Below are 26796 nucleotides of genomic sequence, written 5' to 3'. Positions count from 1 at the left end.
GCGCAAAAGGAGACCAGTCGGCCCAGTGTGTCTGCATTGGCTCTCCAAATGAGTAATCCCGTGGTGCCCTTCTCCTGCCTTCTCCCCATAGCACATTCTTTCTTTCCAGACCCACAGTGTGATTTCCTTTTGAATGCTTCGACTGGACCTGCCTCCACCACACTGTAGTGCATTCCAGGCCACAGCCACTTAGTGCGTGAGAATTATTTTTTTTCTCATAACATTTACACAGAAACAGGAATGAAATCATTGGGCAGATATTTTGCTTACTTAAAAACTGAAAGAGAAGAGTTGTTTAAGTGTTCCGCCAGCAAATACATTCATATTTCATTGTGTACCTGAGCAGATTCTCAGTTTCAGGGTCACATTTCATAAAAAGATCCTTTCGTGCTTTTGATTTTGCTTGTTCACCACTTCCAAATAGTAATCTTAGTAGTGTCAACCTCCACAAAAACTATTCCCATTAGCTGCACTGTGGGAGTATTATTTACATTATCAGGTCACCAGTGCTCAGTTCAATTTGGCTACACCACCCATACTGAGAGTATCGCTTTCAATTCGTCACCAAAATCTATTGTTACATTAAAATAATGAGCGTGATTGAGTACGAAAGCACAGATTAGGGAATAAGGTAGCTCTTAATTTGTTTGAGTATAAAAGAAGTTGATTGTGAGTCAACAGCCCAAAAGGAAAATTGGGAGAAATATAAGATGGGGTGCCAACTCCTGACTGCCCATTTTACACGATCTACCCAAAATATGTTGTTCCACATTTAAAAAGGAAGTAACAAAAGGAGGAAAGGCTTGCATTTATATAGCACCTTTCACAATCTCAGAACACCCCAAAATGTTTTATGACCAATAAAGCTCTTTGTGAAGTGTCACCACTGTTGTGATGTAGGAAACACTACAGCCAATTTGCACGTGATGGGCTCCCATAAGTAAAAGTGAAATAAATCGCAGGTGACCTAGAAATACTTTTTTTGAATGTGTTGCGGATTCCTGCCTCCAGCATCCTTTCAGACAGTGAGTTCCAGACTCCACCACCCTCTCTGTTTGAGGGAAATTTATCCTCAGTACCCTTCCTACCTTCTGCTAATTATTTTAAAGCTATGCCCACTGTTTATTGACCAGTTTATTGACTGTGGGTGGCATGGTAGCACAGTAGTTAGCATTGCTGCCTCACAGCGCCAGGGACCCACATTCAATTCCCGGCTTGGGTCACTGTCTGTGTGGAGTTTGCATGTTCTTCCCGTGTATGCATGGGTTTCCTTTAGGTGCACCATATTCCTCCCACAGTCTGAAAGGTGTGCCCGTGGCTGTAGTGAATGGAGTTTTGTCTGAGTGCCAAATTCACCATTTATAGAATCGAAAAGTGCACAAGATCCCCTTCAGCCCATCGAGTCTGCACTGACCATGTGAGAAACACCTGACCTCCCACCCATTTACCAGCATTTGGCCCATAGCCTTGAATGTTATGATGGGCCTAGTGCTCATCCAGGTAGTTTTTAAAGGATGTGAGGCAACCCCCTCTACCATCCTCCCAGGCAGCACATTCTGGACTGTCACCACCTCCTGGGTAAAAATGGTTTTCCTCACGTCCCTCCTAAACCTCCTAACCCTCACCTTGAAACTACGTCCCCTCATGACTGACCCTTCAAGTAAGGCACAGTAAGAAGTCTCACAACACCAGGTTAAAATCCAACAGGTTTATTTGGTAGCATGAGCTTTCAGAGCATTGCTCCTTCAGCAGGTGAATCTCATGCTACTGAATAAACCTGTTGGCCTTTAACGTGGTGTTGTGAGACTTCTTACTGTGCCCACCCCAGTCCAACACTGGCATCTCCACATCATGGCCTTCAATGAAGGAGAACAGCTGCTCCCTATCCACTCTGACCATATCCCTGATAACCTTGTGCACCTCGATCAGATCGCCTCTGCGTTCTCACTCGCCATGGGGCAAGAACGAATGAGGTTGGAGAATCCCACCTATGGGCCTGGATTATAGGCTTGGGGTGAGCTCCCTGAACCCAACCTTAGTTTTGGGGATGAGCCTTCCTCAGCTTAGCTGCCTCACATCGCTTTGACTTTTTGGGTGTAGTAGTTGAAGTGGGTTCCACCCATCTCTAGGAAGGTACCTCATAGAGCTGTCTCTGCAGACTGGCTGTGCCAAGCAGGAATGGTGGCCATGACAGATACTACAGGTGGGTCAGGGAGGTGGCATTCAACAATGGACCCAGTCATTCGGTTAAGTGTGAGATTTTGCTGGGTCCAGGCTGACAAACCAAAGCAAAGGCAGGATGGAGAGGTGGGAGCATGATGTAAAAGGGTGGTGGGGGGAGACATGGGTAGCTGTGAACAGGAAAGCCTGTTGGAGGGAGCCTGACACAGCGGCCATGAAAACGAGCATCTTCCCCCCTTTCACTGGCCAGCATGGTTAGACTTGTCATTGGGTATAGGCCCTTCCTGCTGCCTGTTATATTTGAGCAATGCCAAGTTGAAGCCTCTAATCAGGCTTCAGGGCTGAATGACGGACAACCCACCCGATGCCTCCCCAGCTGCCTTTAAAATCACGGATGGGGTAGTGGGACAGAACGGGTCAGGAGAGGGTGAATCTCCAATGGCACAGCAGCTTAATTTGTTGATCTGTTCACCTATTCTTCTGCCTATGGGTGATCTATAAAATCCAATTCTTAGAATCATGGAATATTCACAGCACATTCAGTCCTCCATGTGCCTACGTCAGTTGAAAATGTATCATCCAGCATACACCCACTTTCCAGCTCTTAGTCCACAGGCATTGGTGTTACAGCACTTCAGGTGCAGATCTAAGTACTTTTTTGAATGTGCTGAGGATTCCTGCCTCCAGCATCCTTTCAGACAGTGAGTTCCAGACTCCACCACCCTCTCTGTTTGAGGGAAAATCTTCCAATCTTCTGCCAATTATTTTAAAGCTATGCCCACTGTTTATTGACCAGTTTATTGACTGTGGGCGGCATGGTAGCACAGTAGTTAGCATTGCTGCCTCACAGCGCCTGGGACCCACGTTCAATTCCCGGCTTGGGTCACTGTCTGTGTGGAGTTTGCATGTTCTTCCCGTGTATGCATGGGTTTCCTTTAGGTGCACCATATTCCTCCCACAGTCTGAAAGGTGTGCTGGTTAGGTTCAATGACCCGAACAGGCGCCAGAGTATGGCAACTAGGCGAATTTCACAGTAACTTCATTGCGGTGTTAATGTGAGCCTTACTTATGACTAATAAATAACAAATAAATACACCTTTTGCTCAGGGATTTAGGTTCTTCCTGCCCTTTCTATCTAATTCCCTTGTAATTTTATGCATTTCACTTAAATCTCTCCTTAGCCTTTTCTGTTCCAAAACCATCCCCATCCTATCCAACCTTTTCTCAGAGCTAAATTCGCCAATCCTGAGAGTACCCTTGTAAACCTCTTCTGTGCCTTCTCTATAGCGACTGCCTCTTTCCTGTAATGAAGTGACTTGAATTGTATGTTATACTCTCACTGTGTCCTAATTGCTATTTTGTGCAGTTTCAGCATAACCTCCCTGTTTTTTATATTCTATGCCTCAGCCAATAAACAAACACATTTTGCATGCCTTCTTCAGCACCTTGTGTATCTGTTCTGCAGCCTCAGGGATCTGGGCTCAGGCACAATGAGATCCCTCTATTCTTTTACACTTCTCAGTATTCTCCCATTCCATGTATTTTCCCTTGTCTGGTTTGTTCCATCCATCAAACTCCATTTGTCTTTCTGTGCCCATCGGACCAGAAAATTGGTATCTTCTTCAGTCACGTCTTCCCCATTATCAACCACTAATGACTAATTTGTGGCATAATCTGTAATTCTTTAATGGGAGACTCTCTACCTTTAAATCTATTTTAGTTTGTTTAGCTGGTTTAGGGATGAATGTTGGCCAAGACCTTGGGAGAAGTTCCCCTGCTCTTCTTTGAATTGTACCATGGGATCTTTTAGGTCCACCTGAAACACAGATGGGGCTTCAGCATAACCAGTCATCCGAAAGATGGGAACGGCAGACCATGTTCTTCCACTTACCTGTGGACACCAGGAACGTTTGAACGTAATCATTCCAGAAGGAGCACTCTGTCGCCTTCAATTCTTTCTTGTTTTTCAAGGTGGATATAAACTCTTTGTAGTTGCTGCCTTTGGTGCTGTCTAAGAAGCGAGGCCATGGAGGCAGAGTGTCACTGGTGGAGTGTCTGGAGAAGGTGAAGGGATGGTTGGGGTTGCTGTAAATAGAAAATTGGAAAAGACGTACTTTAAGGATAGAATACAGGGATGATTTGCTGACCATGCATCACCTCCTTGTATCCCAGCTGACTGGTCACACACCTAAGGAATTTGGAGATGCATCACTTCATGTGGATGAAAATCTCCCTCCATTTCCTTCTTCATAACCAAAGCTACACTTTCTGGATAAACTTATTGAACAGGTGCTCCCAACTATGATTCAAAGTGCATGCATGCTCTCTCGAGCAGTATGGGTTAGGTAACAGATGTTGGCTTCACCAGCAATAGGAGATGGAAAAAGAAGCTCGAGAATTGGTATTACAGTGCTGTAGTCTTATCTCCGAGCCACATTGTCATCAATCATGGCTCCTCAGTGGAAGCACTGGTTCCCTCAGTTTGGATTTTGAAACAATCATTTGGTAATATCTCCTGCTTAATTACACACAGGAGCTATAGGCAAGAGTTTCTCCGCAGTAGAGACAAAAGGGGGAAAGCTGAAGTGCTACATTATTATTACAGGTGAGATGATGTACTTGGGAGTTGACATAGAATCATAGAAACTCTACAGTGCAGGAGGGGCCATTCAGCCCTTCAAACTGCGCCAACAACAATCCCACCCACGCCCTATCCCTGTGATCTCTTATACTTCCCCTGCTAATCGCTCTGACACTAATCATTCTAACCTATACATCTTTGAATGGTTACCATTATACATAGATGATGTCCATTATAAATGTTACCATTGTAATTTATACTGGAAAATGTTGACGAGAAGTGCACGCTGGCCTAAGAATTGTAACAGATTATAGATAGTATCAATGCATTCACATTAATAATTTGTGTTTATATGGGGAGGTAAACACAATAAATTTCAAAAGGCACTTCACAGGAGAGAAAAGCGAAGCATATTTCAAAGATGGGTGTTGGAGGATTTTAGTTTATCTTAAGAAGATTAAAGAGTCTGTCAAAGTAACAAAGACTTTCAGATCATATCTTCATGGTTGATGCATTTGGGATAATTTCAGAGCCATTGTGATTTGCCCATTACATAAAAATATCAAAACATTACTCTGCCTACTTCTTTGTCTCTCCCTCTCACCATGCCTCTCTTATTCTTTACCCTTTCTCTCTACATTTTTCTTTGCAGATCCCCTTCTTCGGTCTGCTTGGCACTTATCCTTCACCAGCAATATAATACTTACCCTGACTTGACAAAGTTGGCAATGTACTGGATGATTGTGAGAGACAGACTCCGTTCCTGTACTGTGAACAGCTGCTGTGACTCTGGGTGCAGGGGTATCCCGAAAATTAACTGCACATCCCATTGAAGACTGGCATTGAAACAGGAAAAGAACACAGTCACATGATTACAGGACATTCAAATAAATGCTGTTGGCAATGCACTGCCGAATATAGAAGTGTAGGCAGACTACAGTCCGTAATAACCCAGCAACTGGCCTCAGCACCTTGAGACTACAGTCCATAATAACCCAGGAACTTGGCCTCAGCACCTTGAGGCTACAGAAGGAAGGAAGATTGAACACTTCAGCAGAATTTAAGAGTCATTCACATTGGGTCTGGAGTCACATGCAGGCCAGACTATGTAAGGATGGCAGATTTTCTTTCCTACATGATATTAGTGAACTAATTTTCTTTTTACAAAAATTAACAGTACCTTCATGGTCACCATTACTGAGACTAGCTTTCAATTCAAATTCAAATTCCACCAGCTGCCAGGTGGGATTTGAAGCCACGCCCTCAGAACATTAGCCTGGGCCTCTGGATTACTAGGCCAATATTATCACCATGCCCACATCTCTCCTACTATCAGCCAGACAGCTTTTCTTTCCCCCAGTTTTCAATTTTTCTTAAATCTGGTAAAGATCAAAGAAAATGAAAATGAAGAATATCTTCAAAGTCCTGATGATTTTTCTCCAGGGTTACGCACACCAATGTCCTGTGACAGGAATTTCCAATCCCTTCTGTAGCAGGCAACATTGTGGGTGGGGCGGGAAGATTTGGAGAGTGGTCAGAAACCGATTCTCCCACTCATGATAAATGCAAAATATTGCAGATGCTGGGATTTGAAACAAAAACAGAAAATGCCAGAGAAACTCAGCAAGCTTGACAGCATCTGTAGAGGGAGAATAGAGGCAACGTTTTGAGTCTGGATGACCTTTCGTTAGAACTGGTGGGATCAGAAAATCCTGGAGATTTCCCTTCAAATCTTGGAGACGCCTTCATTGTGTTGACATTGAGGGAGAGATTATTGTCATTGCACCAGATTCTCTAACTCTTTCCTGTACTGCGCACAAAATCGTGATAGCTCACAATGTTTGTGAGAACTTCATCCCACGCTTACAGTAATTTTTGACTCCAAGATTCTCCAGTTTCAAAGATAAATTCATGAGAAGGACAAGCTTTTTTTCTTGGAAGTTGCCCAGATACCTCTGTGATAACCAACAGTTTTTGGCCTCTTTGTGGTTTCCATCAATTGATAAGTTTTGTTGAAAATTGAATGCAACTGTCAGTGAGTAACAGACTTATGGGAGATCAATTGTGCAAGGAGATACTGCAGGCATTTTAATCACAAGTATCATTTACAGAGGATGTGCAGTCCAGTGAATTGTCACATAATCCTGGATATTATTTGTAAATTCACTAAAAAAACACATTTGGCCCACTGTACATGTATTAATGCCTAGTATCTCTTAGTCATCCTGCCAATGCTGTTTATTAGCAGCTTGGAGGGAAGATATTTGCGTTAGAGTGTTAGATTTTCAAATGATCATGTTGTGATTAACTCTCAGTAGTGTTCTGCTCAGACATTTGGAGCAGCTCATTAATTGGAGGGTTGGGAAATCCTCTTACTTTGAGGGAGAAAAGAGAGGTAAATTGAAAGGAGAAGTAGAGATGAGGGGGGTCAAAATAGAGGGAGGAAAAAGAAATGAAAAGCGCAGGAAAGAATAAGCTGAAGAATGATGTTATGGCAATGAATTGGATGGGTTGATCTGGCTGAAATACTCCAAACCATGCCTCCACCTATGACAAGAATAAACACTTTTTAAAACTGAATATGCATATGCCAGAGGATTAAGCCCTTCCCATTAACTAATTAGGCTGATAATCAAACACTCTGGGCACAATCTCACCGGCCATTCACACTATGCTCCTGCTGCAGCGAAGTCGGAGAATTTGGCACCCAGCAAAATCTCCATTCACTGTAGTGGGATGGGAAAATCCCATCAGCGCGAAGGGCCATAACATTCCTGCCTCATGTTGCACTTACTCAAGCCAATAGAAAACTTTTATTGGCATATTACAGAATGTCATGTTGTAACTCATTAGTTCATATGCCTTTGAAATGTTAGTGTGAGAGGCCCATTGAAAGATTCTGTTAGGGGTTCCCCACTTGCCTGGGAAGAACTTCAGAAATGAATATTTTTAATGTCCAAGCTTTCCTAAGTGTTCGTTAAAAGAACAAAGAACAATGAAGAACAAAGAAAAGTACAGCAGAGAAACAGGCCATTCGGCCCTCCAAGCCTTTGCCGATCGTGGTGCCCTAACAAAACATGGTCCTACTTCCAAAATTTCAGTGACAGAGTAGGGATGTGGAAATTTACTGGTAATATCTCCTGGATGTTTGAAAGTGATATCACAACATGGTGGTGGCTATGAAGTATAGCTTGCTGCTTTTTATTTTTAACAATGTATAGTACAATGGATTTCAGCAGTTTAGAGGACATGTCTTCCTACTTTGTGTTGTTATTCATTATAGGGTGCCACCAGTAAAGTCAGCAGTCATTGGCCAGCCCTAGATGCTCTTCAGAAGGAGAGCCAGCTTCTGAAACCATTAAAGTATGTGTTCTGAAGGTACACCCACTGTGTTGTTAGGAAGCAAATTTCCAGAATTTGACCCAAGAACAATGATGGAATGCTGACAATTGTCCAAAGCTTAATGGTGTTTGACTTGGAGTGTGACTTGATGGTGTTGTTGTTCCTATCTGCTTGCTACTCTGCCTTTATATGTGGTGCAAGTTGTGGGTTAGGGAGGAACTGCTTAAGAAGAAAGACAAAAACAAAATACTATGGATGCTGGAATTTGAAACAAAAAGCAGAACATGCTGGAAAGTCTCAGCATCTGTGGGGAGAGAATAGACCCAACGTTTTGAGGCTAGATGACCCTTCATCAGAGCTGGAGCTGAGCTGAGTGTGTATATAATAAGCTCAGCTGATTAATCAAGTGTGCTTCTTCAAGAAAAGAACCAGCAACAGCTAGTTTGTCAGTTTAATTGAATATTAAATCAGATACAAGTTCAGGCATATTCAGCTCCAATCACTCATCAAACTGTCAAATAAACCCTCCCCCTGAGCACCAAAAAGCAGCATCTTTGGAAGTATCAATGAATAAGTTGACAATAAAGCTGGAACTTGTTAAAAAACATTTAGACACAGGGAAACTGACAATGTTACTTCAAATTAAGTAAGCCAAAACAGGAAGGAAAGACATAAATTTTAAATATGTTTCACAGACTTATTAGGAAGAATGAATAATAAATGTTTGGAAGGATGTTTGGAAACTTGGCAAAGAAGCAAAACAAGAAGGATATTCAAGCTGTAGCTGGATGCTTTGATGGAAGAGTGGCATTCTACAAGGTTGAACATTGATGGATATTCTTGTCACCTCACCTCTAGCCCATTTAACCCCAATTCCTCAATGTTCCCAGTAAGAAAAATCCTCCCTTAAGTCTCACCTGTGTTTTGAAAGTCTCCTCTACCTAGCCTATGACGCAGTTACTATTCACTGCAATAACTCAACAGTTTTGAACAACCACTCTCTCACCTCTACCTGTAATACCCTCACCTCAGCAGAATCTTCACTGTCTGCCAACCGCTGGGACACAAATCCAAGGGGCACAAACATGAGTTCGCCTGATACACAACTGATTTAGCCAATCATCACCATATCAGGCTGGACTGCCTCTCTCTATCAAAAATACCTAATGGTCATAGGCCATACTAGAGGGATCTAAACTTGTCACTGAATCTCTCTCCTCACTGCACAATTTCACTTGAACCTTTGCTCTGATACCTGTTTCTTTCTCTCAATTTCCTCTCCTACACCATTCTGTGTCAAGCTTATCTCATCATGACTCATCTCCTGTTCCCCTGATCCCTTTTCTATTAAATTCCGAACCACTCAAACTCTGATATTAAAGAGGTTGCCTTTCCTCAGAAAGCTTTCTCCTTCCTGTGGACCACCATTGTCAATTGAAGGGGAGGCAATGGTAGTATTGTCACTACAGTTGTAATCCAGAGCCCCGGGTAATGTTCTAGGCACTCGGGTTTGAATCCCACCATGTCGATGTTGAAACTTGAATCCAATAAAAATCTGGAATTAAAAGTTTAATGATGAGCATGAAACGGTTGCCGATTGTCGTAAAAACTGATCTGCTTCATTAACGTCCTTTAGGGCAGGAATCTGCCATTCTTACCTGGTCTGGCCTAAATGTGACTTCAAATCCACAGCAAAGTGGTTGCCCCTTAAATGTCTTCTGACATGGCCAAATAAGTCACCCAGTTCAAGGGCAATTAGGGATGGGCAATAAATGCTGGCACAGCCAGTGATGCCCACATCCCATGAACAAGTAAAAAAAAAGTTCAGCTCCTAAAAACAGTTAAATTCTTCTCTCCTTCTGAACTATCTTCAATGTCCTTTTTCTTCCATTCCTGTGGTAAGATATATACATCTGGCATTCAGCTACTCAGTCAATATTGTTTCTTAATCAAAAAAATACTTGTAGCAAATTCAGTTTCTGCTTCATTTAGCCTGTCGGCGCTGAGTTGTAAGAATTTAAAGCAGGCACAAGTTCAGGCCTATCATTCCGATCACTCATCGAACTGTCAAATAACAGCACCCTATCCCCCCATCCAACACCAGGAGTCCTTGAGTTTGTTATTGCAGATTCTTGCTCAAGCTTTCTCCCATGCTTGGTTTGAAATGATCCAAACAGGTGTCATCACTCCTACAGCATTAAAATCCCTTACAAATAACGTGAACAACAATCTCTGTTACTATGGTCTATTTTCCCTCCTCTTTATAGCTCTTGCCAGATTCCACTGTGAAATTCTCTTCAAATACTATTCTCCAACACAATGTGTTGCCTGAAGAGGTGTAGGTTCAGTAGATTGGCCATGCTAAATTGCCCCTTCGTGTCCCAAGATGTGTAAGCCGGATGGATTAGCCCAGGTAAAATGTGTGGCATGACGGGGATAGGGCGGGGGAGAGGACCTGGGTAGGATACTCTGCCAGAGAGCTGGAGCACACTCAACGGGGCAAATGGCCTCTTTCTGCACTGTAGGGATTCTATGATCTTTGGATGCCCTCACTTGGTTCCACTCTTATGCATCTGACAGTAGCCTGAACACTTCTTCCCAATCCCATATTGCCTCTGCAGGAATTCATAATGATCCACAGATCCAAATTTCACCATGAGCTTTGGTAATCCATGTCAGGTCAAAAATGATCTTGAGCCCACACTTTTATTTATTTATTGTCACAAGTAGGCTTATATTAACACTGCAATGAAGTATCTGTGAAAACCCCCAAGTTGCCACATTCATGTGCCTGTTTGGTACACTGAGGAAGAAATTTGCATGGCCAATCCACCTGACCAGCACATCTTTCAGACTGTGGGAGGAAACCGGAGCATCCGGAGGAAATCCACGCAGCCACAGGGAAAATGTCTAGATTCCGCACAGACAGTGACCCAAGCTGAGAATTGAACCTGGGTCCCTGGAGCTGTGAGGCAGCAATGCTAACCACTGTGCCTCCGTGCCGCCCCAGCACTGGGACTGGCTTAGCAATTCTACCTCAGGTGCCTACTGATTCACCCTCCCACCCTTGCACTGTCCAATTACCATACCCACCTTGGACAGTTGTTCCAGCCTGAATTGGACTGCTCATTACTTTGATATAACATTCTGACCCTTCTGCCCTCACACAGGCATCACTTCCATTACATCATTCACCTCAGTCCGTCTGCTTTGGAACTCATCGTACGTGATTTAAAAAAAAATCTTTCATGGGAATTAGGCATCACTGGCAAGGGCAGCATTGGCTGGCCATTTCTAATTGCCCTTAAACTGAATGTCTTCCCAGACCATTTCAGAGGGCAGTTAAAAGTTAACCACATTGCTGTGAGTTCAGATTGACATGTAGGTTACACCAACTAAGAATATGCAGATTTCCTTCATTAGTGAATCAGCTGGGTTTTTACAACAACGAATGATAATTGTTGCAATCACCATCACTGAGGCTAGCTTTATCTTCTAGATCTATTAATTGAAACAAAGGAGATTGTCATTGACTTCAGGTAGCGTAGTAGAGGACATGGCCCTGTCTAGATCAATGGAGATGAAATGGAAATTGTTGAGAGCTTCAAGTTTCTAGGTGTCCAGATCACCAACAACCTTTCCTAGTCCCTCCACGCAGATGCTATATTAAGAAAGCCCACCAATGCTTCTACATTCACCAATTTTTACAGATGCACCATAGGAAGCATCCTTTCTGGATGTATCACAGCTTGGTATAGCTCCTGCTCTGACCAAGACTGCAAGAAACTAAAAAGATTATGAATGTAGCCCAATCCTTCTTGCAAACCAGCCACCCATCCATTGACATTGTCCACCCTTCCCACTGCTTTGGAAAAGCAGCCAGCATAATCAAAGACCCCATGCATTTTGGATATACTCTCTTCCACCTTTTTCCATTGGGAAAAGGATATAAAAGTCTGAGGTCATGTATCAACCAACTCAAGAACATCCCTGCTGCCAACAGACTTTTGAATGGACCTACTATATATTAGGTTGATCTTTCTCTGCGCTCTAGCTGTGACTGTAACACTATATTCTGCACTTTCTCCTTTCCTTCTCCCCTATGTACTCCATGAACGGTATGCTTTGTCTGCATCACATGCAAGAAACAATGCTTTTCACTTCATCCCAATGCATTTGACAATAATAAATCTATACAAATTCATTAAATTTCACCAACTGCCGCGTGGAACATTAATCCCCAGAGCTTTAGTCTAGTTGCCTGGGTTAGTAGTCCAGTGACATCACAACACCAAACTGGATTTGTCAATGTTCCCCTGAGTTTCCTCGCCTCACATCCGTGAAGTTAATTTCACTCAAAACTTTGCTGCCTGCGGTGTGGGAGATGGACATCTGTTGGAAGAAGCTAAACCAGTTGTTGCAGGAAAGACACTTCTCTATCCTTCCTGTCCTTGCTAATCTGATGCCTCAAATTTAGAATTCTTTGGGTAGAAATTTACCAGGGCAGTTTTCTTCTTTGATAACAGTGACGGCACCCAGTCACCTGCGATGTTGCCTGGCCCTGGAGAATCAGTATATCTGGAAGCTGTGCCATATGAATACATTTCTCCCTCCTCGCGTATAAATCTTTCCAAGGGCTCACAATCACACTAAGGTCCATGGGTGGCACAGTGGTTAGGACCACTGCCTCACAACGCCAGGGATTCGGGTTCAGTTCCCGGCTTGGGTCACTGTCTATGTGGAGTCTACACGTTCTCCTCATGTCTACGTGAGTTTTCTGTGGATGCTCCAGTTTCCTCCCACAGTTTGAAAGACACGCTGGTTAGGTGTAAACTCACTGCCACTGCTGACTCCAACCCCCTGCCAAGGGGCAGCAGAATGGCACAGTAGTGAGCACTGCTACTTCACAACTCCAGGGACCTGGGTTTGATTTTCAGCTTGAGTCACTGTCGTTGTGGACTTTGCACGCTCTCCCCGTGTCTGCATGGGTTTCCTCCAGATTTTCTGGTTTCCTCCCAAAGTCTGAAGGTGTTGGTTGAGTGTATTGGCCATGCTAAATTTTCCCTCAGTTTACCTGAACAGGTGCCAGACTGTAGCGGCTAGGAAATTTTCACAGTAGCTTCATTGCAATGTTAATGTAAGTCTACTTGTGACACTGATAAATAAACTTTAACTTTTTAAACTCTTGGGACCTTACATTCCTCCGATTCTGGCCTGTATTGCAACTTGCTATTTTACTGCACCACATGCTCTCAAAACCCTAAACTTCCCAATTTTCTCCTTCCAAGAAGATTCTCATTAAATCTATCTTTTTGACAAAACTTTGGTCATCTCCCTCCTGATATCTGGTTGATCTAATTGCCCTGTGAAGTATTTGGGATGTTTTTTCTATATACTAAATAAGTGCAAGTTGTTGCCGAGGGTTTATTGAAATGCTGAAGTGAAATTTTAGGGACAAAATCAGAATATTACCCTCAAAGTCTCACTCTGTTCTCAGCAGTTCTATCATCTCTCTTTCTGAGTTAAGCACTATTCAGGCCTGGAAATCAAAAAAAAACTTCCATTTGAAAGAAATTGATACCATTGTATTATTCTTGTGATCAGGGACTGACAAATAACCCATTAGTACTTTGAACTCAATTTGACTTATGGCTACATATTATTTCTGTCTTCTCATGCATTCCTGGTTGTTTTGATTTAAATCTTTCATCTTACCATGTTGTTCAATTTTAATACAAAACAATTTCCCTTCTCTTTTCCCCAGAACTATCTGGAAACAATAAACTGTCACTTCAAGCCCAAACAATAATCCTCCTGAGAGGTTTCCCACTTGTAGCTCACTGTGCCAAATCTCAATCTCAGCAATATTTTGCTTCCTTTATTGGGCCTTTCGTTGTATCTGTTGCTTCACGCCTGGTTCGCCTTAAAACAAAGAGTTCTTTTAATTCATCTGCCCTATATCAACTGTCCCTTTTTATCTCTCAAATCAAACTAGCAACAGGCATCCCAAAGTTTACAGTTGAGTTCAGTTTGCTTTCTTTCCTAACTTTTGCCTTCGTTTACAATATAAAAAATGAATTGGATAAATAATTTGATCTTTGGCACCTGCGTTGTTGAAAGACATTGCTTTGGCTTCCGGAATAATGTGACCCCACAGCTTGAGGGCAATTCATAACCCCACTTACACAATGTGCTACTTTCTTCCCAGAAACACCTGTGGGGCTCAGGAGCAGCAGATCTGTGTTCACTCAGCTTATGGTGCTGAATGTTATTCAAATTCCGCAGAAACGTTGTCAAACAAATGCTAGCATTGAGATGACCTGAGATATTAGGACATAATAGGATTTAGCTTATGAAAGTGGAGAAACATTTTATTTTACTCATTGGATGTGGACATCGCTGGCTGGGCCAGTATTTATTGCCCATCCCTGAGGGCATTTTATGAGCCACCCACATTGCTGTGGATCTGGAGTTACATGTAGGCCAGGCCGGATAAGGACAGAAGATTTCCTTCCTGAAAGGACATTTTTGTGTCACAAGTAAGCTTACATTCACACTGCAATGAAGTTACTGTGAAAATCCTCCAGTCACAACACTCTGGCGCCTGTTCAAGTACACTGAGGGAGAATTTAGCATGGCCAATGCATGTAACCATCACATCGTTTGAGCTTTAGTGGAACAGATGGGTTTTACAACAATTGCCAATGGTTTCATGTTATCATCAGACTTTCATTTCCAGATTATTTTATTGAATTCAAATTTCACCAACTGCCATGATGGGATTCGAAGGCAGGTCCCAAGAGCAAGACCCTAGATCTCTGGATTACGTGTCCAGTGACAATACCACTATGCCATGCCCTCTCCTCCACTGTAAAAAGGCAGAGAGGTTTAGAGTCAGAATTCTACAGTTCAGAACCTCAGCAGCTGAAAGTGCAACGTCAGTAATGGAGTGATTAAAACTAGGGATGCTCAGGAGTAAGAAGTCTGACAACACCAGTTTTAAGTCCAACCGATTTATTTGATAGTAAACTCACAAGCTTTCGGGGTTTCTCCCTTCGTCAGGTGAATGGAGAGTTCAATCGATGCTCAAAAGCATAAAGAACTTGTATGATAACAGAGACAAAAAATGTTGGAAAATCTCAGCAGGTCTGATAGCATCTGTGTTGTCAGGCCTGCTAAGATTTTCCAGCATTTTCTGTTTTTGTTTCAGATTCGATATCCGCAGTATTTTGCCTTTATGATACGATTACAAAGCTGGAGGAAATTACAACTGATAGGAAGGAACAGGACTATAGAGTAATTTGCATTCAAGGATGCATTGTTGGACTGGTCTGTCAGCACAGAGGTGATGGGTGGACAGGAATTCTCCTGCATTAGAAGAGGGACAGCAGAGTCTTGGATCAGCCAAATGGTGGAAATTGGGATACTGGATATGATAGCATTGGAATAGTCGAGTTTGCAGGTAACAGATGAGGGTGAGGGGGTTCTCAGCAGCAGATGAGTAGAGATAGGGCGAGATGGGCAACATTGCAGAGGGTGGGAGTTGACAGCCTTGATGACGGCGAGGGTATGGATTTGAAAGCTCAGCTCAGAGTCAAACAGGACAGCAAGGTTGCAAATGGTCTGGTTCAGCCTCAGACAATGTCCCAGAGTGGGATGGAGTGAGCATATAGAGAATGGAGCAATGATTGCTCCGTGTTCATTGCAGCTGGCAAGGAGACGCCTTAAATAAAATTAATTTTCCTTCCAGCTGACTCTCTTCTTTCTAAGCCTGTCATTTGTTGCTCCATCTCCATTTTCATCAACTCCAGAGATCAATCCACGGAGTTGAAGCATATCAACAGGTTAATTAAGAAAAAAACGGATGTTTCAAGCCCAAAAAAGAAATGACTTAAATTGAGCCTTTCAGAATCTCAAGGTATTCCAAAGAGCTTTACAACCAATGAAGAGCTTTTCGAACATTGTCACTGCAAGAAATGTGATGGCGAATTTGCTGACAACATGGTTCCATAAATAGCAAAGAGATATATAAAAGTAATGATGTTAGTTGTGGTTTTATATAGCTGCATGATGGCATGGGGTTTAGCACTGTTGCTTCACAGCACCAGGGACCTGGATTCAATTCTTCGCTTGTTTGCTGTCTGTGTGAAGTTTGCACATCCTCCCCATCTCTGCGTGGGTTTTGTCTGGGTGCTTCAGTTTACTCCCACAGTCCGAAAGATGTGCGAGTTAGCTGAATTGGCTATGCTGAGTTCTCCCTCAGTGTACTTGAACAGGTGCTGGAGTGTGGCGACCAGGGGATTTTCACAGTAACTTAATTGCGGTATTAATGCAAGCCTACTTGTGACACTAATAAATAAACATTAAAAATTATATTGGTTGAAGAGATCTCTCCCGTTCTACAAAATAGTGTCTTGGTGCCTTTTACACTCACTGGGGCTGTAGCTATGACTCAGTTTAGTATCTCATCTGAAAAACAGGAACTTAAATAGCATTGTACTGGAATACCAGTGAATTTCTGTTTAACTGCCTGGAATGGGATTGAAACCCATAATTCTCTAACTCAGAGGCAAGATTGCTGTCACTGACCCTGACCTGACATGCACTTTGCTGGGTGCTGCTTCTGGTCATCAGGACCTAGCACCTAGCACGTGCTGTCAGACCTCGTGAGATTTTCCAGCAATTTTTGTGTTTGTTTCAGATCCCAGTATCCGCAGTATGTTGCCTTCATTTTACGATTACAAGGCTGGAGGAAATTACAGGTGATAGGAAGGAACAGGGCTATGGAGTAATTTGCATTCAAGGATGCATTGTTGGACTAGTCAGTGAGCACAGAAGTGATGGGTGGACAGGACTTCTCCTGTATTAGCAGCGGGACAGCAGAGTTTTGGATCAGCCAAATGGTGGATATTGGCCCACTGGATATGATAGCATTGAAATAGTTGAGTTTGCAGGTAACAGTTGGGGGTGGGGTGGTGGTTCTCAGCAGCAGATGAGTAGAGATGGGGTGGGATGGGCAACATTGCAAAGGGTGGGAATTGGCAGCCATGATGATGGCGAGTATATGGATTTGAAAGCTCAGCTCAGAGTCAAACAGGACAGCAGGGTTGCAAATGGTCTGGTTCAGCCTCAGAAAGTGTGCCAGAGTGGGATGGAGTGAGCATGTAGAGAATGGAGCAATGATTGCTCCATGTTCATTGGAAGTAGCAAGGAGACGTTTTAAATAAAATTAATCTTCCTCCCAGCTGACCATCTTCTTTCCAAGACAGTTATTTGTTGTCCCATCTCCATTTTCATCAACTCCAAAGATCAATCCTTCCAAGGAGTTGAAGCACATCAACAGGCTAATTAAGAAAAAAACGAATTTTTCAAGCCCAAAAAAAAATGACTTAAATGGAGCCTTTCAGAATCTCCATTTCAAAAGAGCTTTACAACCAGTGAAGAGCTTTGGAATGTCGTCACTGCAGGAAATGTGATGGCAAATTTGCTGACAACATTGTTCCATAAATAACAAAGAAAGAAAGATATATAGAAATAATGATATTGGTTGTGGTTTTATATTGTGGCATGGTGGCATGGGAGTTAGCACCACTGCTCACAGTGCCAGGGATCTGGATTCAATTCCTGGCTTGATTGCTGTCTGTGCGGAGGTTACACATTCTCCCCAAGTCTGCATGGGTTTTATCTGGATTCTCCAGTTTCCTCCCGCAATCTGAAAGATATACAAGTTAGGTGCATTGGCCGTACTAAAGTCTCCCTCAGTGTACCCGAACAGGCGCTGGAGTGTGGCGACTCGGGGATTTTCACAGTAACTTCATTGCAGTATTAATGTAAGCCGACTTGTGACACTAATAAATAGACATTAAAAATTATATTGGCCGAGGAAATCTCTCCCATTCTACGAAATAGTGCCCTGGTGTTTTTTACGCCCACTGGAGACTGTGACTATGATTCAGTTTATTGTCTCACACTATCTAAAGGACAGGAACTTAAACAGCATTGCACTGGTGTACCAATGAATTTCTGTTTAACAGCCTGGAATAGGATTGAAACCCACAATAGGGTAGAGGTAGAGAGATTCTTCCTGCTCAGAAAGGACAGCAGGACTAGAGGGCACAGGCTCAAGATAAGGGGGGGGGGCAGTTTAGAACGGAGTTGAGGAGGAACTTCTTCACTCAAAGGGTGGTGAATCTCTGGAATTCTCTGCCCGTTGCTGTGGTAGAGGCTACCTCGCTAAATATATTTAAGACACGGGTAGATAGGTTTTTGGTAGGCAAGGGGATTAAGGGTTATGGGGAGAAAGCGGGAAAGTGGAACTGAGCCACTTCAGATCAGCCATGATCTTATTGAATGGCAGGGCAGGCTCGAGGGGCTAGATGGCCTACTCCTGCTCCTATTTCTTATGTTCTTATGTTCTTAATCCTCTGATTCAGAGGCAAGACTGATGTAATTGAGCCTGCTTTGACATGCACTTTACTGGGTGCTACTTCTGGTCACCAGCATCTAGTACCACTCCCAATATATCATTGCAGGGAGCTCTGAAAGCACCAGAAAACATCTCACCCCAGAGAATGGTTCCAGGGATGAAGGACTTCCGTTAGACAGATGGACTGACAAACGTGAGATGTTCCCAATCTACAACAGAAAACTGACAGGGTATTTGATAGAGGTGTTAAAAATCACAAGGGATCTGAACAGAATAGATAGTGAGAAACTCTTCCCGGGGACAGAAAGGTTGATTTAAGGTAATTAGCAAAAAAAAAACCAATATGAGGAAAGCAGTGAGGGAAAGCATTGCCTAAGAATGTGGTGGAGGCAGATTCAATTGTGACTCTCATGGGGAAATTGGATAATTACCTCCAGGGAAAAGGTTTGCAGGGCTAGGGGGAAAAGGAAGGGACCTGGAACTAGTGGAGTAACTCTTCCAGAGAGCTGGCATAGACATCATCTCAGATTATCCTCCACACTTTACAGAAGCACAGAGAATCACTTGGCCCGTCATGTCTGCACTGGCTCTCCGAATGAGCATCATGACTTAATGCCATTCCTCTGCCTCTTCTCTGTACCCCTGCACATTGCTTCAGTTCAGACATAAGCTAATTCCCTCTTAAATGCCATGATTGAACCTGCCTCCAACACATTTCCAGACATGCATCCCAGATCTAAACACTCACATCACATTCGGTTTTTCTAAGTCAGCCCTCTTGATCTTGATCCATTTACATGTCGGAACTGTCTCTCTACCTCCTCTGTCCAGCCCCCTCATGATTTTGAACATTTCTATCAAATATTTTCTTAACCTTCTCTCCGAGGAGAACAAATCCTGACATGTCCAATCTATCCTTATAATTGAAGTTTCTCATCCCTGGAACAATTCTTGTAAACGTCTTCTGCTGTTTCTCCAATGCGTTCACATCCTTCCTATGGGTAGCACCCAGAACTGTACAATGTTTCAGCTGAGGTTTAAATATTATCTTGCGTAAGTTCAGTAATGTTCCTTGCTCTTGTACTCTATGTCCCTATTAATAAAGAATAATATATGCTTTACTTACTGCTCTCTCCACCTGCCCTACCACCTTCAATGATCGATGCACATATACACCCGGATCCCTCTGCTCCTGCACCACCTTAAAAATATTACCAGTTATTTTATATTGTTTCTCCATGTCCCCACCACCTACATCTGAAGGAAAATTGGGGATGGGCAATAAATAATGGCCAAGTCAGTAAAAAAGATTTCCCATGAATGAATAATAGATGTCCTTTTGAACTGCAGTTACTGTTATGATGTTGAAAAGTAGCAGCCAATTTTCACATAGGGCTGCCCGGTGGCACGGTAGTTAGCACTGTTGCCTCACAGCGTCAGGGATCCAGGTTCAATTCTGGCCTCAGTTGCTGTCTGCATGAAGTTTACATGTTCTCCCCATGTCTGCATGGGTTTTGTCTGGGTGCTCCAGTTTCCTCCCACAATCTGAAAGATTTCTAGGTTAGGTACATTGGCCATGTTAAATCCTCCCTCAGAGTACCCGAACAGGCGCTGGAGTGTGGCGACTCAGGGATTTTCACTGTAACTTCATTGCAGTATTAATGTAAGCCCATTTGTGACACTAATAAATAAACATTAAAAATTATACTGGCTGAGGAGATCGCTCCCATTCTATGAAATAGTGCTTGGGTCTTTTACACCCACTGGGGACTGTAGCAATGACTCAGTTTATGTCTTATCTAAAGGACAGGAACTTAAATAGCATTGTACTGGGGTACCAGTGAATTTCTGTTTAACTGCCTGGAATTGGATTGGAAACTACAATCTCTGAGTCATGGGCAACATTGCTGTCATTAAGCCTGATCTGATATGCTGGCTGCTTAAAAATCATGAGGGATCTGAACAGAATAGATAGTGAGAAACTGTTTCCATGGACAGAAGGGTTAGAAACAGGGGATATTGATTTAAGGTAATTAGCAAAAAAAAATGAGGAAAGCAGTATGCCTAAGAGTATGATGGAAACAGATTCAATTGTGAGTCTCATGTGGAAATTGGATAATTACCTCTAGGGAAAATGTTTCAGGGCCAGCAGGGAAAAGGAAGGGGAGATGGAACTGGCAGAGTAACTCTTCCAGAGAGCTGACATAGACGTCATCTCAGGTTATCCTCAGCACTTTACAGATGCGCAGAGAATCACAGAATGGTTACAATGCAGAAGGAGATCATTTGGCCCCTCACGTCTGCACTGGCTCTCCGAATGAGCATCATGACTTAATGCCATTTCTCTGCCTTTTCTCTGTATCCCTGCCTATTGCTTCTGTTAAGATAATAATCTAATTCCCTCTTAAAAGCCTCAGTTGAACCTGCCTCCACCACGCATCCACACAGTACATTCCAGACCCAAACCATTCACATCACATTTGCTTCTTTTAAATCAACCCTCTTGGTCTTGATCCATTTACAAGTGGGAACTGTTTCTCTACCACCTCTGTCCAGCCCCCTTATGATTTTGAACATCTCTATCAAATATCCTCTTAACCTTCTTCTCTCCAAGGAGAGCAAATCCCAACATGTCCAATCTATCCTCATAACTGAAGTTTCTCATCCCTGGAACAATTCTTGTAAACCTCTTCTGCATGTTCTCCAATGCGTTCACATCTTTCCTATAGTGTGGCATCCAGAACTGTACAATATTCCAGCTGAGGTTTAACTATTATCTTGTATAGGTTCCTTGCTCTTGTACTCTATGCCCCTGTTAATAAAGAATAATATATACTTTAATTACTGCTCTCTCCACCTGTCCTGTCACTTTCAATGATCGATGCACATATACATTCAGATCCCTCTGCTCCTCAACCACTTCAAAAATATTACCAGTTATTTTATATTGTCCCTCCATGTTCTCACCAACTACATCTGAAGAAAATTGGAGATGGGCAATAAATAATGGCCTTGCCAGCAAAGTCCATTTCCCATGAACCAATAACAAAAGTACTCTTGAACTGCAGTCACTATTATAAGCTGAAAAGTGGCAGCCAATTTTTACATAGGGCGGTACAGTGGAACAGTAGTTAGCACTGTTGCCTCACAGTGTCAGGGATCCAGGTTCAACTCTGGCCTCGGTTGCTGTCTGTGTGGTGTTTGCATGTTCTCCCCGCATCCGTGTGGATTTCCTCTGGGTATCCAGTTTCCTCCCAGATTCCAAAAATGTGCAGGTTAGGTTGATTGGCCAGGAGTAGAGCCTGGATGAGATTGTTGTCAGTGCAGCCTTGATGGGCTGAATAGCCTCCTTCTGTTCAGTAGGGTTTTATATAGCAGCATCCGCAAAGAGGAATTGGACAATGATTAGATAATTTTTTTTTTGTGTGATTTTGGTCAAGAGATATGTATTTGTCAGGCGTCAATGTTTAGCTCAGAGTTCAGGATATAATTGGCTTTGCTTGTTGCAAAGCTTCCTCTCTCCTTGTTGGCAAGTTTCTTTCCTCTAACACTTCCTGACTGGCTGAGGTTGGATGGTCAGGTCTCATGTTTAAGGGAGAACGTGCAGACTCCGCACTGACAATGACCCAAGCCATGATTCAAATCTGAGTCCCTGGTACTGTCGGGCAGTAGTGCTAACCACTGTGTCACCCATAAGGTGGCTTTTCAAAAGACAGCACATATTTATGTTTGTGACACTTTAAAGGTTTCAACTGCATATTTCTGATATTAAAGCAAGTGTGGCTTGGCAGAAGAAGGAACACAAAGATAAAATAACATTTTCTTTCCACATAATTTGCTGGTTGCTATCAATTATGCAGAAACAGACTTTTTATTGGAATAACGTGATGACAGACAGAGAGCCAAGAGACTGTCTCTTGAAGCCTGGAGGTCAATAATAAAATAATAAAAATGCTTTGATAATTTAAAAATATGCTATATCACTGGCTTCTAATAAGGAGATGGAAAAATATTTGTGATCACTCTGTCTCTTTTTCTTTCACTGTCGCTATCTTTTTCTCTCTTTCTCTCACCCCCTCTCCAGCTCTGTACTATTGCTGGATTGTCTTCCTTCATAAGTATTCACAGGATTATATTCACTAGCTTTCAGGGAAAAGTGCCTTATTCATGGACTAGTCCCAGGATGGCTGCGGTATCTTATCTTCCCAACAAAACAAATTCCTGATTTCAAAGCATTTTGCTCTCGAGCAGCTTGTCAAGTGAAAGCCAGGAACCTCTGCTGCGCCAATGATCAGATGAAGCTTTTGCACTTGGCAATTTCTAGAACAACAGCATTCCTTTATCCAAATACAAGAGATTCAATGCTGCTTGCAACAGCCAGGTGAGCTATGGAAAACAAAGAGTAGTACATCTCATCAACAGTTGTCATCCAACAGTTTCTGATAACCAAATTTTGCTCCAGGATATGATACTGGTTTTGGTTCACGTGATAGTGTATTTGTGACAATACGTCTTCCTTTCAACAAATAAAGCCGACATAACACTCACCAGCTCTGAGCAGTATGTGCTCAGGTGGAGGTGCCACCTTCATATTGCACGTTGCTCAGTTGCTTTTTGATTTACCTCTACAATAATCAACCAATATTTCTGTCTCCAAACTGTTCTTCTTCAGCTATCATGTTGGGATGTTGTTCTATGAGGATTGTTAGCCAAAGTAAACAAGGCCTTGTGTCTTGACAAGCTGTTCGCTTGCATGGAATATCACAGTCAATCCAATCCCACCCTCAGCCACACACATAAAGATTTATTTCCATCAGGGATCATTTGACAGCAATTAGCAGTTGGAAGCCTTGCTGATTATATCTTTTCTGTGAATCTTCCTAGCTTTGGGGTATTAATGCGTGCAAGATTTTATTTCTTTAGTTGATTCTCAGAATATGGGTGTTGCTAAAAAGGCTGCTATTTATTGTCCATTGTTAGTTGTGCTGACAAAATAGCCCCATTTAACCAGTATAGTTTGCACTGCTTTGATAAAACCCCATGGTGTGTTTAGGCTACTTCAGAGTGAACAATGTCAGTGGGGTTGTATGTAGAGTATGTTGGGTGGCACAGTGGTTAGCACTGCTGCCTCAGAGTACTAGGCACCTGGGTTTGATCCTCCTGTTTGGGTCACTGTCTCTGCAGAGTCTACAAGTTCCCTTTGTGTCTGTGTGGGTTTCCTTAGGGTGTTCTGGTTTCCTTTCACTGTCTGAAAGACTTGCTAGATAGACACATTGACCATGCTAAATTCTCTGACAGTGTGTCAGAACAGGCGCCGGAGTGTAGCGTTAGGGGGTTTTCACAGTAACTTCATTGCAGTGTTAACGTAAGCTGACTCGTGGCTAATAAATAAACTTTAAAGTAACCAGATAAACACAACAGATTTCCTTCCTAAAAGAGTATGGATGAACTCATTGGGTTTTTATGACAATCCAACATTCTCACAGCATATTCAGGTTTTTATTAAAAATTGATCAAATCCCCTGACTACCATGGTAGGATCTGAACTCAGGTTCTCTGGGTTACTCATTCAGTAATATAGCTATTGCTGTATGCAGTTCCAAGACTGCTTCAGCTGTGATCAGACAACTCAGCTCAGAGACTGAACCTGGCATTCTTCTGATCTGGGTGATAGAGTTTCATACCACAAGATGAGCGCATTTAAGCTGAAATGGACCACCCAGCTAATTGATACCTCTCAAGTCACCAAATAGCAGATTGCTGGGCATTGACGAGGCAGTTTAAGTAGTAATCACCAACAGCACACACATAGACGCGACACTTTCTAACTATAGAGCAGAACTGCTGTGGCAGGAATTGGAATAAGAAGGGGAAGTAACGGGAAGGTTTGCACTAAATCAAGGATGGATACTTTATCTAAAATATATTAAAAACAAAGTCTGCAATCTGTTAATCATCAATAATACTTGGCTACCTTAGCTCAATGCGTCTATGGAGGGAAGTTGGTTTAGGTTTGATAGATTATTGAATTTGTTCAATGTTCAGTAGATTTATTCAGTCACTTTAAGGGATTAGAACTCTATCCCCTGAGAGGTTTTACCTCAGAAGTTGGAGTGGATGGCTAGAATCCATGGCCTGATGAATTGTATATTATAGAGTCGTAGAGGTTTACAGCGTGGAAATAGACCCTTTGGTCCGACTTTTCCATGCTCGCTTACTTTTTTTTAAACCTGTAAACTAAGCCCAATTGCCTGCATTTGGCCCATATCCCTCTGTACCCATCGTACCCATATAACTATCCAAATGCTTTTTAAAAGATAAAATTGTACCCGTGTTTACTACTACCTTTGGCAGCTTGTTCCAAGAAAGGCCTTGATGGTTCCAATGCACATTTCTTGTCCCAAGCTTTATAAGTTTATAAGATGTAGGAGCAGAATTAAGCCATTCGGCCCATCTGATCTGCTTTGCCTTTCGATATGCTCCTCATCCTCACTTTCCTACCTTCTCCCTATAACTCTTCAACCCATTACCAATTAAAAATCTGTCTAACTCCTCCTTAAATTCACTCACTGTCATCCACCACAGTTTTGGGTAGCAAATTCCAAGATTCACAACCCTTCGGGAGAAGTAGTTTCTCCTTAACTCTGTTTTAAATTTGCCACCCCTTATCCTATCCTCTTATCCTAGAATGCCCCACAAGAGGAAGCATCCATGCCATGTCCTACTTTATACCTTTTATCATCTTGTATACCTCAATTTGATCTCCCTTGTTCTTTTAAACTCTGGAGAATATAGGTCTAAACGGTTCAATCTCTCTTCATACAACAAGAGAGATTTATTATTCCCTGCTGGACTATTAGGATAATAATTGGACTCATAATTGGGCACATATTAGAAAATCATGTCCTAGGTATAGAGCTGCAATAGAAGGAGATCATATTGGGAATTGTGCAGGTTAGCATTCAATTTGACCTTCGTGTGCCATTCTGTGTCAAGAATAAACCAGGGATGTGGAGAGAAGAAATGGAGGGTTGTTGTCAGGGGAAGTGGATGACAGTGAATGGTGTATCCCAGAGATTCATGCTACTGGATTAATAACTATCCAATCAGTTCAATCGTGGGTGTGCATGGAGGGAGTTAATATTTCACTAAGACAGCTCAACCAAATGTTGAACCTATGGCTTGGGTGTCATCATCAAGGTTGAGGTTTTGGAATTTACTATCCAGTGCCCTTTTAATATATTAAGATCGGATTGGCTGCTGAGAGAAGATTTTGCTGGTCAGCAATTCATTAATATATATATATTTTTAATTTAGATTTCTAATTTAAGGTTTCAGTGCTGGGAATAGGGATCATCTGCTACTAATGCATGTCACTGCCATGGATACCAATCAGTTCCTGGGCCTTATAACCTGTAGCAGACCATGTCGCGAACATTGCTGAATCCAATTACAAAAGTTGGTCAGATGACTTCAAATAAAATATAGGGATAGTTGTAGAGAAGTATTTTTGCTTGGGACGAGGTACTGCCACAAAAATGTTTGGGTGGGACACAACCACAGATTGCCAAATGAGTGCTCAGCTCTGTTTACTCTATCGAAAAGCCAAAACTAATTACTAGTTCTCAGTATTCCAGACTCCTTGGCTCAGGCTGAAGAAGGAGTTGTATTACCTGTCTATATGACCCTCGCCACCTGCTTGCAGTGAGCTTACCCTTTTCAGCCTGTCTCACTCATCGCTTACTTCAATCTGTAAGTCATGTTAAAAATAAAAATCTCACTAAGTATATTTTCCTCACTGTGCATAATTAAAGATCATTATTTTGCTATAAACTGTTATTGGTTTATAATGATAGTTTTGTAAATACTCTTGACTATCAGCTTGGTTCATTTGGTAACTATCTCACCTCTGGATTAGAAAGTTGTGGGTTTACAGAGTTCAGCACCGATGAGATCATTTGCAGCATGTTGACTCTTAACATGTCATGTCTAACCTGGTTCAGGGTGTGCGAGGTTCAATGTTAACTATTATGATACATTTAACTTTTTTTAATTCAGTGATCCGGTACTGTCCTTTCATAAAGAAACGATGATATCCCCACCCATCACAGTATTTCAGCATTGATCATTGATTACATTCTCACTGAGCACAGCAACAGTATGCATTTGTCTAGAGTCTTTACTGTAGTAAAACATATGGGATTTTCACAGTAACTTCATTGCAATGTTAATGTAAGCCTACTTGTGACTAGTAAATAAACTTTAT

At 42.4% G+C, this 26796-nt stretch overlaps 1 protein-coding gene across 1 annotated transcript in view; it reads right to left on the bottom strand.

The window, feature by feature from the left end:
* tg (thyroglobulin) overlaps positions 1-26796 on the bottom strand; it is a 364697-nt gene that overhangs the window by 6106 nt on the left and 331795 nt on the right. Inside the window, exons 47-48 of the mRNA XM_080193545.1 lie at positions 5470-5598; positions 4073-4266 (exon numbers count right to left, since the gene is read on the bottom strand). Of these exons, the coding sequence (XP_080049671.1) occupies positions 4073-4266; positions 5470-5598 (323 nt within the window). The remainder of the gene's footprint in view (positions 1-4072; positions 4267-5469; positions 5599-26796) is intronic.

The sequence above is a fragment of the Carcharhinus amblyrhynchos genome, chromosome 8, assembly GCF_965287045.1.
Source record: "Carcharhinus amblyrhynchos chromosome 8, sCarAmb.v2.hapA, whole genome shotgun sequence".
NCBI classification, from domain to species: Eukaryota; Metazoa; Chordata; class Chondrichthyes; order Carcharhiniformes; family Carcharhinidae; genus Carcharhinus; species Carcharhinus amblyrhynchos.
Note: the sequence above shows the minus strand (reverse complement) of the source record. Positions and strands in the feature narration are given on the sequence as shown.